At 40.5% G+C, this 16,891-nt stretch overlaps 1 protein-coding gene across 1 annotated transcript; it reads left to right on the top strand.

Moving 5' to 3' along the window:
- Window positions 1-8,921: 8,921 nt before the first annotated feature.
- LOC128318845 (procathepsin L-like) lies at window positions 8,922-14,660 on the top strand. Its single transcript, XM_053236910.1, has 7 exons — window positions 8,922-9,063; window positions 11,297-11,419; window positions 11,558-11,713; window positions 11,843-12,067; window positions 13,093-13,255; window positions 14,084-14,186; window positions 14,333-14,660. Exons 1-7 carry the CDS (start codon window positions 8,950-8,952, stop codon window positions 14,427-14,429), a joined length of 981 nt encoding a protein of 326 aa, XP_053092885.1. The 5' UTR covers window positions 8,922-8,949; the 3' UTR covers window positions 14,430-14,660.
- The last annotated feature ends 2,231 nt before the right edge of the window (window positions 14,661-16,891 follow it).

Genomic DNA, 16,891 nt, shown 5'->3' with positions numbered 1-16,891 from the left:
AGAGAGAGAGAGAGAGAGAGAGACAAAACCCGCAATGGTTATCTGCAGGTTCCACCAGTGTGACCCCACAAATTTGGAGTAACTTCCTTCTATTCCTTCTACTTAATTCTGACAAGACAGACATACTTGTACTTGGACCACATGCAGCTAGAAGTAATCTTTCTGATTGCATAGTATCTCTGGATGGCCTTTGTATTTCATCATGTGCAGCAGTAAAAGACCTTGAGATTACTGACTCCAGTCTTTAATTTCAAGCTCATGTAGATAATATTACTAGGATAGCTTTCTTTCATCTCAGAAATATTGCTAAAATAAAAGAAATATAACGTCACTACATGAGGCAGAAAACCCGCAATGGTTATCTGCAGGTTCCACCAGTGAGTAATGTCCAATCTGTAGAGTGAGCACTTCTCTACACACACAACGTATATCATATTCTCACACTCACACACATACACACACATACTTTAACACTGCACTCTAACTGTAAACACACACTCTGGAGTTTTATCAGGGAAAACGAACACATTTTTACAGTGCAGCATGGTGTGGGAAGGGGTGACACACACTTCTGGGTTTCACATCCATACAGTCGTGGGAAAAAGAAAGTACACCCTCCTTCATTTCTGTGTTTTTACTTTTCAGTGCATAAATAACAATTGTGTGATCCTCGCCAACTTCTGTAAACATACAGGATACAGTAACTCATATTATCATTCTTTACAACTGTGGTGAGCAGAAAAGCATCTCAGATGCACAACATATTGAACCTTGAGGTGGATGGGCTACAACAGCAGAAGATCACATTGGCTTCCATTCCTGTCAGCCAAGAACAGGAGTCTGAGGCTATCATAGGCACAGGATCACACCAACTGGACTGTTGAAGACTGGAAAAAGACCAGGTGATTTTTTTTATCTTCAACTGTCCAGTTTGGGTGAAACTGTGCCGATGATAGCATCAGTTTCCTGTTCATGGTTGAGCACTTTCATGGGTTGCACATCACATATCACTATCCAATCTCACTCTGCTAGTTTTTCTTCTAGTCTGATGCTGGCTCAAAGATACCAAGCTACACACAAGACAGGAGCCAAAAGAAGAAAGACAGACAAAGACATATGTCATGTGTCATTCCAAAGATGAATATATGAATTATTGAATAGTTTGTGGAGAGAGCAAGGCAGTGTGTGTACCTGATGGACCTTGTAGAGCTTCTCCTGTTTCTGTGTTTGGCTACTAGTTGAGTTAACTCCCTCACTCTCTGTCGAGCTACACATGCTACTCCTGAGATGCCAGTGATGCCAGTGATCCTGACCCCTTCTGCTCCTCCTCGCTGCCTGACCCATCCTGATGCCCTACTTCTGGTTGAAGTTCTCATCGGTTGAGTTCGCTCGCTGCTGCTGGGGCCCTATATGGATTGCCTGAAGAACTGTTTGGATTGCTGGGGATGGCGCCACCTGGGAGCTGTGGAGATGGCATAGGGATCTCATATGGGGAGCTGTACTGTACTGTAATGGCTTGGGACTGCGATTTCTGTAGTGGCTGTGGGGCTGCAGTTGCCACGAGCAGCTTCGTACTCAGGACTCCATCAGTGGACAGTGGATAGATTTTAACCAGCCGGACTTCTTGCAAAAACTGTGATGAATTTATTGGTTGCACAATTGCACTATTTGTCCATATAGTACACAATAATAGAAGGGATTTATTTATAATTGCACTATCCGTTGCACCCAGATGAGGATGGGATCCCTTTTGAGGCTGGTTCCTCTCAAGGTTCCTTCCTCATATCATCTCATTCGTTTCTCTGAGTTTGAAATGTGAAGTGGAGCAACGAGAGGAACAGCATTCTTAGACCATTTAACAGAAGACACTGTAGATCAGCTGTACACTTTTCTACAAGAACCTCCACCATAATGCTGCTTGATGAAGGTGGTGTACATGGTTCCTTGTCTGTCATATGTATCCCATAATTCTGTGCAGCAGGCAGTGTGGAGAAAAAAATGGCATGGGAAAACATGTAGGAACAGGTGTGGTATGTGTACAGTTACTTATAATCGTCAAAGCACTTCTGTAAGTGGCTCTGGATTAGAGCATCTGCTAAATGCTGTAAATGTAGCCATGTGATTCCAGCGTAGGTGTTTATTTTTAAAATGCTTGCTTAGAAAGAATGAGAAAACAGAGCTTAACTATATATTAGAATATTAAAATATTTTCTTAAGAATAATAATATGCTCAAACCAATCAACATTACAAAAAATTCTGAACCTTTTTCTGATCCTAGAGTGTGGTGGGAGAAACCTTTTTACTGAAAATAGGTTCTACTTCATCTCCCTGTCTCTGTGCACCTTGCCTCTTCACCAATTCCCACAGAGAATGGTGCAAAAAAACACACACAAAAAAAAAACTTTGTGTGACACACTGGACAGTTGAAGATTAGAAAAAAAATCACCTGGTCTTTTTCCAGTCTTCAGCAGTTCAGTTGAGTGAGTCTCTGATAGCCTCCGATTCCTGTTCTTGGCTGACAGGAGTGGAACCTGATGTGGTCTCCTGCTGTTGTGGCACATTCACCTCCACCACATCCACCAAATGTTGTGCATTCTGAGATGCTTTTCTGCTCACCATGGTTGTAAAGAGTGATTATCTGAGTTACTGTAGACTTCCTGTCAGCTCAGACCAGTCTGGTCATTCTCCTCTGATCTCTCTCATCAACAAAGTGTTTCAGCCTGCAGACCCTCCACACCCAGGATTATTATTATATAAACACACACACACACACACACACACACACACACACTCAACATCATTTTGAGCAAATATATTACTATTATTATGATTTTTTTAATGATACCTGTATATATGCATGCCTGTTTTTTTTTAAGAACACTTCAATAAAGCTAAACAGATTCTAGATTAAGAGAAAAAAAGGAAAGAGAAATGAAGGCATGAGGGTGAGGTCATTTCCTGCTATAGCCTTATATACATTGAGAACTGCAACCAGAGTTATAGTTTCTCTCTCTTTCTCTCTTCTGCAAACACATCCACAGGTAAGAGGTATCTCTCTCTCTCTCTCTCTCTCTCTCTCATACATACACACATGCTCATTTAGTATTAGACAATATTGCATTTACATTCTTTGGTTCATTCTGTTGCATGTGATTATTGGTTTAATTTCTAGATTAAGTGATGAATTGTTGCTGTCAGTAGGACTGCAATCTCACACACCTGCCATGTTCATTCCTCAAGAAGACAGAGAGGGCTGTTTACACTGTAGAGAATTTATTAACAGCTGTTAGGTATTTCAGATAGACATGTTAAGCAAGAAAAAAAAGTTTGCATTCCTATGATATACAAAGAAATGTAATTAATAATAAGATGTTTAGTGTATTATAAGTATGTAACACAAATGCTACTATCTATATCATAGTTCATTAAATCTGAATCCTGCCCGTCTGCCCCCAGAAACTGGAAAGTACTGGAAACAATTCCAGATAAAAAAAATGTCAGCAGTGTGAGCATTCTGTGTGGCTCTGACAGTTCCTCAAACTCAGCTACATCATTCATAATTATTCTCAATTAGCCAATATGCACAGGTCTGTTTTAAATTTAAATGTGTCACATTAAGAGTTATAAATCTACAGTCTGTGCAAAAGAAATGGCAATATTTATGTGCTTAAAGTTCTCAATATTCAGATTCACACTACACAGGTGTTTAATATTTTCTTGGGTAGTGCTTTCAGGACTGACATTTTTCAGGAGTGTGTTTAAAATGTACACTTCAAGCCTGATTTAAAAAAATATTGGATAAAAAATGTGAATTGATAAAGCAGGTTTTGTGCTTTCCTGTTTCATCTAAAAGAATTTGTAATCAATGCAAATTTGCTTAACAACACTTTCACCCATTTCCTATCAAAATATAAACAAACTAGTGTTACTGTCACAGCTTCAGCACCTCCCAGCGGCAGAGTAACAACTTGTTAATTCATGTTCAGAATACAACACCCACTGTTAGTGATCTTAAAGCGACGACCCTTATTTCCCTCTCCTTCCTGAGGTCATCAGACTTCTGAGTCCTTCAACACCCAGCTGTTCTCCAGCGGTTACCGAGAATGGTAAGGTTTGAGCTTGTCATGATAAACGACTTTTACCTTGGTCCTTGGGCTCCTCTGGATCTGGTACACTAAGTTGTCCAGGTGTCCCAGGATAAAGTAAGGACCATCATAGTTGGGGAGAAACTTCCTGATCTTGTTTTTCATCTGTTTAGGTCCTTTAACAAGGTACCACAACGCACCACCGACCTCATAGTGTGTCCTTTTTAGCATGTTCCACAGATTGGCCTAGTGCATCCTTTGCAATCTTATATGCCAACTCCACATATTGCAGGGGTGTTTGAGCTGATGTATTGTTGAGGGCATTCCTGTGACTAGATCAATGGGCTCCATTAACTCCCAGCCAAAGAGCATCATGTTTGGGGTAAATCCAGTGGAACTGTTTTTGGTTGCTCTGTAAGCCATCACAGCATAAGGAACCATAAGATCCCACTCCCAATGACATTGCTCCAAGGTCATGACTAGGATTTTCGGGAGAGTGGTGTTGAACCGCTCGACCTGTTTGTCAGACTAAGGTCGGAAAGGTGTTATGCAGGTCTTCTCAATGTCTAGCAGTTCACACATCGTTTGGAAGACCTCAGATTCAAAATTAGTGCTTTGGTCACTATGCAAGGTTAGTGGTGCTCCATAGAGGCAAACCCATTCAGTGACTATGACTTCCACTACGGTGACAGCTTTTTTGTTGGGCAGGGGGTATGCTTCCACCCACTTGGTGAAATAATCTTGCATCACTAGTATGTCACGGTTGAAAGGTTCCATTTCATTCATGCATCCAATTAAATCAACAGCGATCCTCTCCATGGGAACACCTACTTGTATGGTATCCATGGGTGCTTGAGGCCTCTTTAATGGTCGAGCCTTGGCCACACAACTGACACAGGAGCGACACCAGAGTGAAACATGTTCTCGCATCTTGTACCAATAATACCTTGTCTGCAGTCGGGACAGCATCTGCACTACACCATAGTGTCCACCCACTGGCCCCTCGTGCATCTGATGCATGACATCTTTCAGGAGCACTTTTGGGAGAGTAATCTGTGGATAAAACTCAGGGCCTTCTATCAGGTAGAATTGTCATACCAGAATGCCAACCTTTAAATACAGTCTCCACCACTGGCTCCAGTAGGCTTTTGTTGCTGGCCCATAGGGTGACTCATCTTCCCAGGAGGGTCATTCCTCACCTTCCTCCTTCTACCTTCTAATGGGGTCAGCCACTTGGGCAGAATGCAATTCCTCAGTAGTCCACCCGAGGAATGGAGTAGTACTTGTGGTGTTGACAGGTTGCACTACCCCCACTAGACAGGACTCCAGGGTAACAATTCCAGGTGCATTGTTTCCAGTTCCACTGACGAAATCACACTGGATGGCCTGGTGTTGAATCTGGGGACAACTCGAGGTGGGTTCTTTAAGATTGCAAGGGCAAGCGGAATGGCACAGCCTTCAGCACGTCTGTATTTCCATGACAGCGCCCAGGGTGATGTACAACCCTGAAGTCATACTCCCTTAGCTTCTCGAGCCACTGGGCTAACTGTCCTTCTGGTTCTTTCATCCTTATTAGCCACGGTAGACTGTTATGGTCCTTGCGCACTGTGAAAGTTTTGCCCAACAAGTATTGACGGAACTGTGTGGTGAACTCCACCATGGCCAGCAGTTCTTTCTGAGTGATACAGCAATTCTTTTCAGTTGGTGTCAAACTCCGACTTCCGTATGCCAGTACATGTTCCACTCCCTGCTGGAGTTGGGACAGCACAGCTCTGATCCCAAAGTTGCTGGCATCTGTGTCAAGAATGAGATCACCACTGTCCATAGGGTAGCCAAGAATAGGGACAGTACCGTTTAAGTCCTGCTGACTCTCCAGAGTCCAGTGGAATCAAGCATGTTTCCTTAGGAGGTTGTGAAGGGGTTTGGCAACCGAAGCAAAGTCTTTGACATGTTGTCTGTAGTCCAACGCAAGACCTACAAATTGCCGAACCTCGTTAACACTTGTGGGCCGTGTCCACTCTCGAATCTTCCACACTTTCTGGGGGTCGGTGGTGATACCCCGCTCTGAGACGATGTGGCCCAGGTAGGCTACCTGGTGGCGGAAGACACAACAATTGGTGGGTTTCAGTTTTAGGTTGGCTTCGAACACTCAAGCTAGTCGCTGAAGCATTTCCTTCACATCTTTCCCCAGCACAATGATGTCTTCTAGATAGACCACGCAGATCTCCCACTGCATTCCAGTTAAGACATGATCCATTAAGCGCTGAAACATTGCCGGTGCGTTGCAGAGGCCGAATGGCATCACGATCCATTCGAACAGCCCCTTCCTGCTGCAGAATGTGGTGGCCCATCTTGCCTCTGGAGTCAGCTCCACTTACCAATAGTCCAAGGTTAGGTCTAATGTGCTGAACCATTTCACCATAGACAGGGTATCCAGGGTGCCTTGAAGTCATGGAAGCAGGTAAGCATTCTTGATAGTGGCTCATTCAGAACCCTGTAGTCCACGCACAGTTGGTATGTCTGGTCTTTCTTTTTCACCATTACGATGGGTGATGCCCAGCTGCTATTGCTTGAGGAGGCTAAACCAGCATCAAAATTTTGCTGAATCTGTTCATCTGCACTTTGCTGTTTCTCAAAGGCCATTCTACATGGTTGTTGCTTTACAGGTGTACCAACATCAATGTAGGCATTAAGCAATTCTGCTAGCTCACACTGTTCTGTATCTTCCAGCTCTGTCGTACTCTCTGCATACAGGGACTTAAGATGACTTGGGATGACAGCAGGGAGTGGGTCTGAAGAGGGTAGTTCTGGGGAGGTGGCCTGAACCACATCAGCAGGCTGGAGGACTCCAGCAATGACTCCTTTTTACCTTCACAGCAACAGTTATACAGTCTGATGCGGATTTGATTACTTGAATGGGCATCAATTACAATCCATGCCACCATCACCTGGTACTTCTCCATGAAACCTTTAGTTGGGCTCAACAGCACGTTGCACTGCATCTGCTCTTGGAAATGTGAATTGCCTGGCATGATGTATTCACATCCCGCCTCAAAAACAGCTGTGCGTGCAATCCGAACCACATGTACTCAGGGTTTGTTCCTCAGGTTGAAGTACGGTATCTGCTCAGCGGACAATACAGTTTTCTGGCTGCCGAAGTCAAGGCATGCCCGTGCTTGTTCCAAGAATGGCTTCAGTGCCCTCGGCTACATCTGCCACGATGAAATTGACACTGACTGTATGGGTTCTGACTTGTATTGGAACGTCAGCTTCCCCAAGGACATCAAAATTTATAGGGCTTATTCCTTGCAGAGCCTGTATGGTAGATAGCTTGAGTGGGGGTCATACATCTGCATTAATGATCTCATATGAACTCTGAGAACTGTGGAGGCACGTTGGATTTCCAAAGTCTGGGGTAGAGCTCGAGCTAGATGCTGCAGGTTAAGCCTGGGCGAAGGACAGTTCCACCTCATATGACTGATGCCTTGACAGTTGTGACATAAAATCTCTTCCCAATTTATTTTTCCCTTCCTCTTGTACTTTGGCAGGTGAGGTTTGAATTCCACTCTTGTATTTTTGTCTCCACCCAGGGATTGATGGCACTGGGTTTCTTTCATCACTTTCGCTTTGCTCTGGGAACTCTCCTAACATAGCTGCTCTAGTCTTTCATTCCATTAGTCTTGTGGTATACTGCATGAGTTGTGTTTCATTAGCGGCTGTTTGACATGTGGTTTCATACCTGTGTGCAATCTTGTAGGCACGGGCCAGTGTACATGGGTGCTCCTCCAGCAGCCGTTGCACAATATCAGCATCCCCCATGGCATTAGTGAACTCCTCCACACTGACTGAGTCCTGTTCCCGCTCAGCCTCTAACTTCTCCACGATATGGCCATAATCCCTAAAATGATCTATTTAACCCAATCCTGAAGCAGTTACTAAGGACATTCATTTGTGTTTGTTGAATATTCCATTCAAGATTAATTCCAGTTATAATAAGCTCCACTTTTCTGTGAAGGCTTCTGAGAAGGCTAGATGTTGGAGCGTGGCTGTGGGGATTTGTGTTCATTCAGCTACAAGAACATTAGTGAGGTCAGGCACTAATGTTGGGTGAGGAGGTCTGGGGTGCAGTCGGTGTTCCAGTTCATCCCAAAGGTGTTCAGTGGGGTTGAGGTCAGGGCTCTGTGCAGGACACTCGAGTTCTTCCACTCCAAACTTAACACACCATGTCTTCATGGAGCTCGCTTTGTGCACAGGGGCATTGTCATGCTGGAACAGGTTTGGGCCTCTTAGGTCCAGTGAACGGAAATTGTAATGCTACAGCATACAAAGACTGTAACAAATCCAGCAACAGGGATGCAAGTGCAAATAAGCTTTATTGAATAAAAACCAAATAACTAAAAAGCAGGAAAAGAACCCAGAACTAGCAAAACCAAGCATAATCAAGACAAGCCTACAACAGGAAGATACATATCAGGGATACATACATATCAGGGACTTCTAAGGAAAACAAACAGAACTTAAATAGGGAAACTAATCAGGGGAAATACAACTCAGGTGAGCATAGGAAATCAGCCAGACAACAAAAGAAGTTCAAAAACATGAGTGAGGGTGCCCTCTGGTGGTCTGGGGGTAGATTGTAAATGTCCATGGTAGACGTGACAAAGACATTCTACACAGTTGTGTGCTTCCAACTTTGTGCCAACACTTTGGGGAAGAACCACATATGGGTGTGATATCCACATACTTTTGGCCATATAATGTTTATGTACATCTATAATGATATTCAGACTATGAGCATAAGAAAAAACAGAATAAGAAACGTTACTGTTCTTTATTTAATTTCAGTTTGTGTTAACAGGTACAATGATGCGTGTCTTGCTTCTGGCTCTGCTGCTCTCTCAGGTTTGCTGTGATATGAATCTAGACAGCTACTGGAAATCCTGGAAAACCGAATTCAATAAAAACTACAGCAGTGTGGTGAGAACACACACATTAAATATTAATTTAACATAAATAAAAATAGACCATAATATTTAAAAAGAAACAAATGTTTTATAAAATTGTATTGTAAAATTATATGAAATGCATAACACTACAATTCACAATTAAAACAAGAAGCTATTAACACTACAGAACTGAAGCAGCACTTTTGAGAGTTTTAAATGATTTAACAGATACTAAAATCCTTTTGATTTGAAATGTGTCACTTTAAGAGTTATTAACCTACAGTTTGTGCAAAAGAAATGTCAATATTTATGTGCTTAAAGTTCTCAGTATTCGGATTCACACTGCACAGGTGTTTAAGTTGAAATATTTTCTTGGGTAGCGCTTTCAGGACTGACGTTTTTCAGTTGTGTGTTTAAAATATACACTTGCCTTCAAGCCTGATAAAAAATATTAGATAAAATGTATGTGACTCGTTAAAGCAGGTTTTGTACTTTGCTGTTAATTATATTATTATTATTATTATTATTATTATTATTATTATTAATAAAGGCAAGATTCATGAATATAGTTTAAACTATTACACTGAAATATAAATGATAATGAATCAAAGATTAATCTAAAAGAACTTGTAATCGTTACAAATTAACATTGCTTTCACTCACCTTAAACAGCATGTCCTTTTTGTGCATAATGAACTAGATAAAAGATAATAGATAATAACATAGCTAATATTTGATTTCAATTTAATGACCATTATACTAAATTAAGATCAAAATATACTTTTTGCATTCTTTTAAGTTGGAGTGGTTTGCATTAATAGCTCCTACGCAGTAAGACCCTACTGAAATCAGGCAGCTGTTAAAGTCATATGTTATGTATATTTCTTTTCTGCCACACTTTACTGAAGGTCTCTAACATTTCAGCAACACAGATGCTTGGGAGATGTTAACTCCAAAACAGGAGTTTCCTGAATTGATTAAATGTTAGGTCTCCTTTTAATGTCACATTCAAATCATGTAGTATAACAGCCCAGTCTGGGTATGCGTCTTCAGCTAGACCGCCTTTGGCCACCAGAGGGAGGCACAGGACAGCTCTGAAATAATCAGGACCAACGAGCCACACCTGTTCACTTGGCTACTTAAGAGCAGCATACAGGCTCTCATGTGCTTAGACTTTGTTTCAGAGTCCTGGTAAAAGACTTGGTCAGTATTTTGGGTGTTTTAAAACTAGTGCTATACTCTAGCGTTTTCTCTGTGCTAGACTGACCTTGACTTGTCAATGAAGCCACTCTCTTAAATTCCTTCTTGTATAACAATCAAAACAGAAAAGCATAGTTAACTCCCTGTAGTGAGTGGATTTTTCCCCCTGGCATTCCTATGTTACATTTAATTTAAGATTAAATGCCTCCTGATTAAGTTTATGCTTTTAGTTCCTCCTTGGTTTTCATTTTCCCATGCTCTTCTGTTTTTTATTTTGTTTTGTGTCAGGCCTCAGACATTTTGCGTGCAGCTCCCCTTTTTGATTTCAATTTGATTTCATCTTTAATTTGTGATTTTTTTTTTCTATTTGTTGTGCACTTGGGTTCTTGCTATTAACTACTGGGTGGTGGCACGCTCAGTTTGCTCAGGTCTCTCATGATATATAATAGTTTGGCATTCTGTTTGTGTGCTTTTGACCAGAAATATCCAAATGTCTGAATATAAAATAAATTTACAGCAGTAAGATACACAATGCTACCTCATCATCAAACTTCAAACTTCTGGCTTCCATGGAGACAATGTGTTCCATGGAGCAGAAGGTATGATAAAGCTAATCCAAGTGAATTTCTAAAATATAATACAAAGGTAGGTCCTTACCTTTTAGATGTTCTGTCATTAGCTTTTATTGCAGTCACTGAAAAATCCACCTTGCAATATTCAGGTCAAAGCTACTCACCACAGGTTTTTTTCTGCACTCCACTATGATATTTTCTGTCATCCATATTTACTGAGACCAATGCCTGAGACTGAAACAAGTCAGAGAACAAATGCAGGCAAGTGAGAGACAAGTCCAAGCCAATACAGGAAGTAACTTGAGACCAGAGTCAAGTCCAAGAGTGGACTTGAGTCCTCTGGCCTTACTTTAAGGGAAAAAATAATAAAAGTTGCATCCTACATGAAGAGTGAAGTAACCTATTAGCGTTTTTTTGTTTGTTTGTTTTTGGTTTTTTTATGTTCAGTGACACAGTTTTATGGATTTGTGTGTGTGTGTGTGTGTGTGTCAGAGTGAAGAAGCATACAGGAGAGCAGTTTGGGAGCAGAATGTTTTTAAAGTGATGAAGCACAATGAAGAAGCTGCAGCAGGACAACACACCTTTACCATTGGGATCAATCACCTTTCAGACATGGTATGATCCAGTGTGCTTGTGTTTCTTTATGATGCCCATGGGGTTATATATGGGGGAAAAAAACCTTCTTTCTCTCTTTCCATTTCATCTGTGTGTGTGTGTGTGTGTGTGTGTGTGTGTGTGTGTGTGTGTGCGTAGACAACAGAAGAAGTCAGTGCTAAACTGAATGGTCTGAGGGTGGAGAATTTTTCTCCTCAGGATGCTAATGAGAATTTCACCTTTCTGAGTGATTTCTCCCTCCCTCCCAGTGTGAACTGGACTGATGATGGATTTGTCAGCCCTGTGCGGAACCAGGTATATATGTGTACAGTATGTTAGGAGCTTTTCAATGAACTGTTTTGTGCAAAAAAAATGAGGAAACATGGTATTTCACTTCACATATATCTTCACTTTGTGTGTGTGTTTGTGTTTGACTGTATGTAGGGTGACTGCAACGCATGCTGGGCGTTCAGTGCTGTTGGAGCTTTAGAAGCTCAAATGATGAAAAAGAAGAGTCCGCTTGTTCCTCTGAGTGTTCAGAACCTGATAGACTGCAGTAGTACGGAGGGAAACCATGGCTGCCATGGAGGACTCATTACTAATGCCTTTAATTACATTATAAACAATAATGGAATCAGCACTGATGCTGACTACCCTTATGAAGGAAAGGTACTTTTTGCTATTTTATAGATTCCTATGGCCAATCATTTACCTACTTCCTAACTTACTTCTTCCATATCTTTATATCACTCATTATATAATAAAGAGGAGGTGTGTCTTATTTACTGATTCATTATTAGCTAATTGTGCACAAGAAGTGTGTGAATATAAAAGTTTAGGAGTACATAGTTAGGGTCATCACAATCATAGTCCCTTTCCAAATCCACAAAGCACATGTAGACAGGATTAGCATACCCACCTCACAAAGCTGTGCAAGAGTAAATGTCCTGTCTGCTGTTCCATGGCCTGGATGATGTCTCCTCTCCAGAACTCTAGCAGACTTTTCTGGGGAAGCTGAGGAGTTTAAATCTCCTATAATTGTAACAACTCCTCAGATTCAGTTTTTTTAAAAAGGGACCAAAATCCCTGTCCAAGGCTCCTGGCAGATCTCCATGAAACACCAAAGAGACGTGTTAACCGCACAACCCCAACTTTATCCAAGACTTTCAACATCTCCAGCTGTGAATGTTTCTAACTGCCAGAGTAACCAGAGGTACACCAGAGATTTCTGACACTGCTTCCTGAAGGAAAGGCATGTCCAGTGTGTTACGGAGATTCCTCAAAGTGCTCCTTCCATCCATGGTGTTTATTAATTTTACATGTTTATTTTATTAGTATTCTGACAATTTGTGTTTAAATAAAAAGTAATTCCTTAAAAAAGCTGAATAGAAAATGCATGTTTGAAAAAGATTGTCCCCCCCACCACCACTGTTAATAGCAATTTCCTATTATTATTAGTTTTACTATTATCCAAACTGTTAACCAAATAATATGACCCCATAGGCCTAGATAAAAGTGGAGGTTCTGTGACCTTGATTTCCAGTTGTAGTTTTCACACAATTTAGCTTTATTTTTCTAGAACTGCCATGCCAAAGTCTTCATTATCCAATATTTTTTATTATTTTATTTTGAAGAAAATAATGCTTACCTCACACATAATGTTGTTGTTGTCACTTTAATGTTTAATTGTGCAGGACTGCCGATATTGCCGTGCTAATCATAAATATGGACACTGTTCTGGTTTCCGGGTTCTTCAACATAATAATGAGTTTGAGCTGCAGAAGGTAGTGGCTAAGATTGGACCGGTTGCAGTGGGAATTAATGCGGATGAGGTCACATTTCACCATTACAGTAAAGGTGACACACACACACACACACACACACACTGTACATTAGCAGCTCGGTGTGTTTGTCCATTAATTGTCAATTATTTATAATCATAAGTATGTGCATTTGGATCTGTAAAGCCTCATGTCTCATATGAGTCAGAATTTCTTTTTTGATCATTTTTTAAAATAAGAATGGAAAAAAAATAAACAGAAAAATTAGTTATTGTGTGAACAGAATTTTGACTGATTTTTTTTAATTGTATTTATATTAAACAGATTACGTTCAGCTCAAAACAGCCTATAGATTTTAAAAAAAATGAATTAAACATGAACCCTACACTGTAAAATGAAAAGTAGTGTTCTGAAGAGTGTTTAGGTAATGAAATGCATGTCCATGCCCGGCTGGTTAGCTAGTTTGTTTAAGTTCTGTTTGGAACTCTGTTTGGCATGGTGTGTGAATTCTAGCTTTGACAGTTCCTCAAACTCCGCTACATCACTCCCGTTCATAATCGGTCTGAACTGGAGATGTGTGCAGGACTGTTTTTATGAATCACACAGTTATTACATGTACCTGCCCCTCTTATTTCATTTATTCCTACTTCAAAAAATCTTAAAGAACACGGTCTCCATTTGTCCTGAGAGCTTCGTATTTGACCGCTCGTTCTCACCTGCATAAAAAATAAAAACCTTGCATGATTTTTTTTTTTCAGGATCTCAAATAGAAGGTCTCAAACAGATGCCCTGTGAACATTTCTGCCTAGCTTTCTAAAAAGAAAAACAGCGTGCCTCTTATTTATATCTCTATTCACTTAGTAACATCTGTTCATTCCGATTAATGTGTGTGTGTGTGTGTTAGGTATTTATAATTCCACTTGCAAGAATCTACCATTGAATCACGCTGTTCTGGTGGTGGGATATGGAAAAGAAGAAGGGCAGCAATACTGGCTGGTCAAAAACAGGTTAAACGCACACACACGCGCACACACGTTCACTGTTGTACTCTTGCGCTATTCATTTGTGTTATTGTTGGAAAGGTTTTTATTTAACAAAGTTTGGTAATGAAATCATTGCTAAAATACTTCTCTCTCTCTCTCTCTCTTTTCAGTTGGGGTGCTGATTGGGGAGAGGGGGGCTACATACGAATGCTGCGAAACAAGAATCAGTGTGGAATCGGCAGCTATAGTGTTGTCCCCATTGTCTGACCTCATTTCTCACATATCACATTAAATTTTTTTTTTTTTTTTTAACTTTTCTTGCTATTATAGACTAATTCAAAATATTTTTTTTTATTTGTATGTTAGCTTCTGGTGGTGGTGATGAAAAAGCATTTCTGTTTTTGGAATGAACGAAATCCAGAGTTGATTATATTGTATACCATGTAATCCATTCCCCAAATCATTGAAAATAAATTTTTTAATGTTGCTGTATCCTGATTAATTCCTCCACTGTGGCTCCTCTCACCTGCTGGACCTGAATCATCCTGAGCTCCATTCTCTGATCTCTGTTCCTAACCCTACAGACACACAAGAAAGTGACAAGTTGCTTATGTCACTTGTAGTTTATCTCTCTTATGGTGTATCACTTATCAGTGTGATAATTTATTTTATATTCTTGTTATATGATCAGATTTGGACTAGATTTGGATCAGATTTCTTCTCTTAAAGAAAAAAAATGGGAGCAACCGGAAGACCAAACTAATGGAAGAATATAAAAGATGGAGAAATCTCACAGTAGAGGTCACGTGCTGAGTGCCTGGTGACTCCACCAATCATCTCAGGGAATTGAGAATAGAGAGAGTGCAAGCTGCCTGCACATGGGATGCCGCAAACAACTGCAGACTGACGCGCTTTTCATTGATCTAAGTGAGCCGATGTGACCGTGGGCGCTGGCTGCACCGCGATATATACACACATGACTTCACACCTGTGGTGGGGCTATAAAGAAGGGTTATAGAAAACCAACAAGACCAGTTTGGTAAAATAAAAAAATCAACTATGCCACCCTGGGAAATGACACCTATTCTGACCACATAGGTATTAACCCGAATTGTCGCAGGTTCGCTATATGCTGAAATAAAAGGCTAGAGATGTGGGTTCCAATACCAAAAATAGAAATCTTTATTCACACACAACTATAATTAAAAAAAAAATCTCGATTTGGCCAAGTCAGACAAAACCTATAACACAGGCAACATCAATCAATCAGTGGTCAGAGGAACAAATTAAAAACATAAAAAAAACAACAAAAATTAAAAACAAATACTACAGGGTGGAGGTTTCCCAATGAGGAAAGAGTGGTCTGGCTATAACAGCACTGGGCCCAAGAAACTCAACACCACTCCAGCATACATGCACTCTACAAACCCTAAAGTTGAATGTAGGTGAAAAGCATGGCACTTGGTGAGGAAAAGAGACCACCATCAACACAGCACAAGGAAGCTAGCATGGCTGCTCAAAACACTCTGCACCTATAGATAACAAAGCACACAGACAAAACAATTAGCCACAATTTACATAAACTCGAATAAAGGCTAAACTTGTTTCAATGAAACAGTAACAAAACAGGGAAAAAAAATGATATTAACATAATTCACAAACACGTACACACTCACACAGCCAGGTGCAGAACAGCTTAAGCCCAAAAAACACCCACAGAGCCGAATAGGTGGTAGCACCAAAACAACTCAACCCTGTTAAAGAAATCTAAAAACAATCTAGAGCCAAAGAGCTCACACAAGGGCAAGACACAACTCAAAATTTGGCAAAAACAAAACAAAATGGGAACAAATGATTAAAAACAAACCAACAAAAAGGAAAAAAACAATATCAATAATGATAATACAATAAAAAAAAAAAGCCAAGAAAGCAAAGTGAAACAAAACAGAAACAAAACAGCAGTGCTGCCTGAAGAGCGGGACAGAACTGACGGTAATCTTCGTCACCCTGACAATGAGCACACAGCCGAATATGCAATCGAGCCTAGTCAAAACAAACCAACATTACTACAAAAACAAAAGTCATTCAACTCAACTAAGCGATAAAAAAGATCACCTACCAAAGTAGTAAATGTCAATTAATGATGTTTATGTGAGCAACAGCCGGTATGCCAAAGATACAAATTCGCACAAACAGTCATTAGGCCTACCACTAATCCTAACCAGAACTCAATAATTTACCTCGACAAACCTGGGAGCAAGCAGCCTATCATCAGCGGTGTGTTTTGTTAAAACACACGACATCTCCAAATTACACTACAATCAAGTAGAAATAAGTATTATTACTTAAAACAAACACTAAATGACACAAAGCCACCCCATTAACAAACATACCTCTTTGGTAGTGCTTAAACGGAAAGGGCTGATCCTCGACCATAACGCATCCCAAGTGGCATAGACAGATGCTTAAATACCCCAATAGCAGAAGCTCATAGGCCATCCATCCACAATATAATTACAACACCAAAAAACAAAACATTGTTACCACACTCAACTACATTCTACCTTCTGCTTTTTAAATCATCACCCGATAAACTAAGACTAATAAACCACACCAATCAACTCCAAGGTCGAAAAAAGCAGATGTACTAGATACAGGACCAGGGGTAAAAACTGCCCATATTACCCTCCACACTGCTCATGGGAGGTAGTGGACATTAGAATATTGTC

This window comes from Pangasianodon hypophthalmus, chromosome 9 (assembly GCF_027358585.1).
Source record: "Pangasianodon hypophthalmus isolate fPanHyp1 chromosome 9, fPanHyp1.pri, whole genome shotgun sequence".
Taxonomy (NCBI): domain Eukaryota; kingdom Metazoa; phylum Chordata; class Actinopteri; order Siluriformes; family Pangasiidae; genus Pangasianodon; species Pangasianodon hypophthalmus.
The sequence above is the reverse complement of the archived record's forward strand: the minus strand, read 5'-3'. Positions and strand labels throughout refer to the sequence as shown.

Bases quoted from the DNA above. Each gene is read 5' to 3' on its own strand.
- LOC128318845 (XM_053236910.1), top strand. From the start codon at position 8,950: ATGATGCGTGTCTTGCTTCTGGCTCTGCTGCTCTCTCAGGTTTGCTGT. The intron at 9,064-11,296 runs GTGAGAACACAC...TGTGTGTGTCAG, and splicing joins ATAAAAACTACAGCAGTGTG to AGTGAAGAAGCATACAGGAG. The intron at 13,256-14,083 runs GTGACACACACA...TGTGTGTGTTAG, and splicing joins ATTTCACCATTACAGTAAAG to GTATTTATAATTCCACTTGC.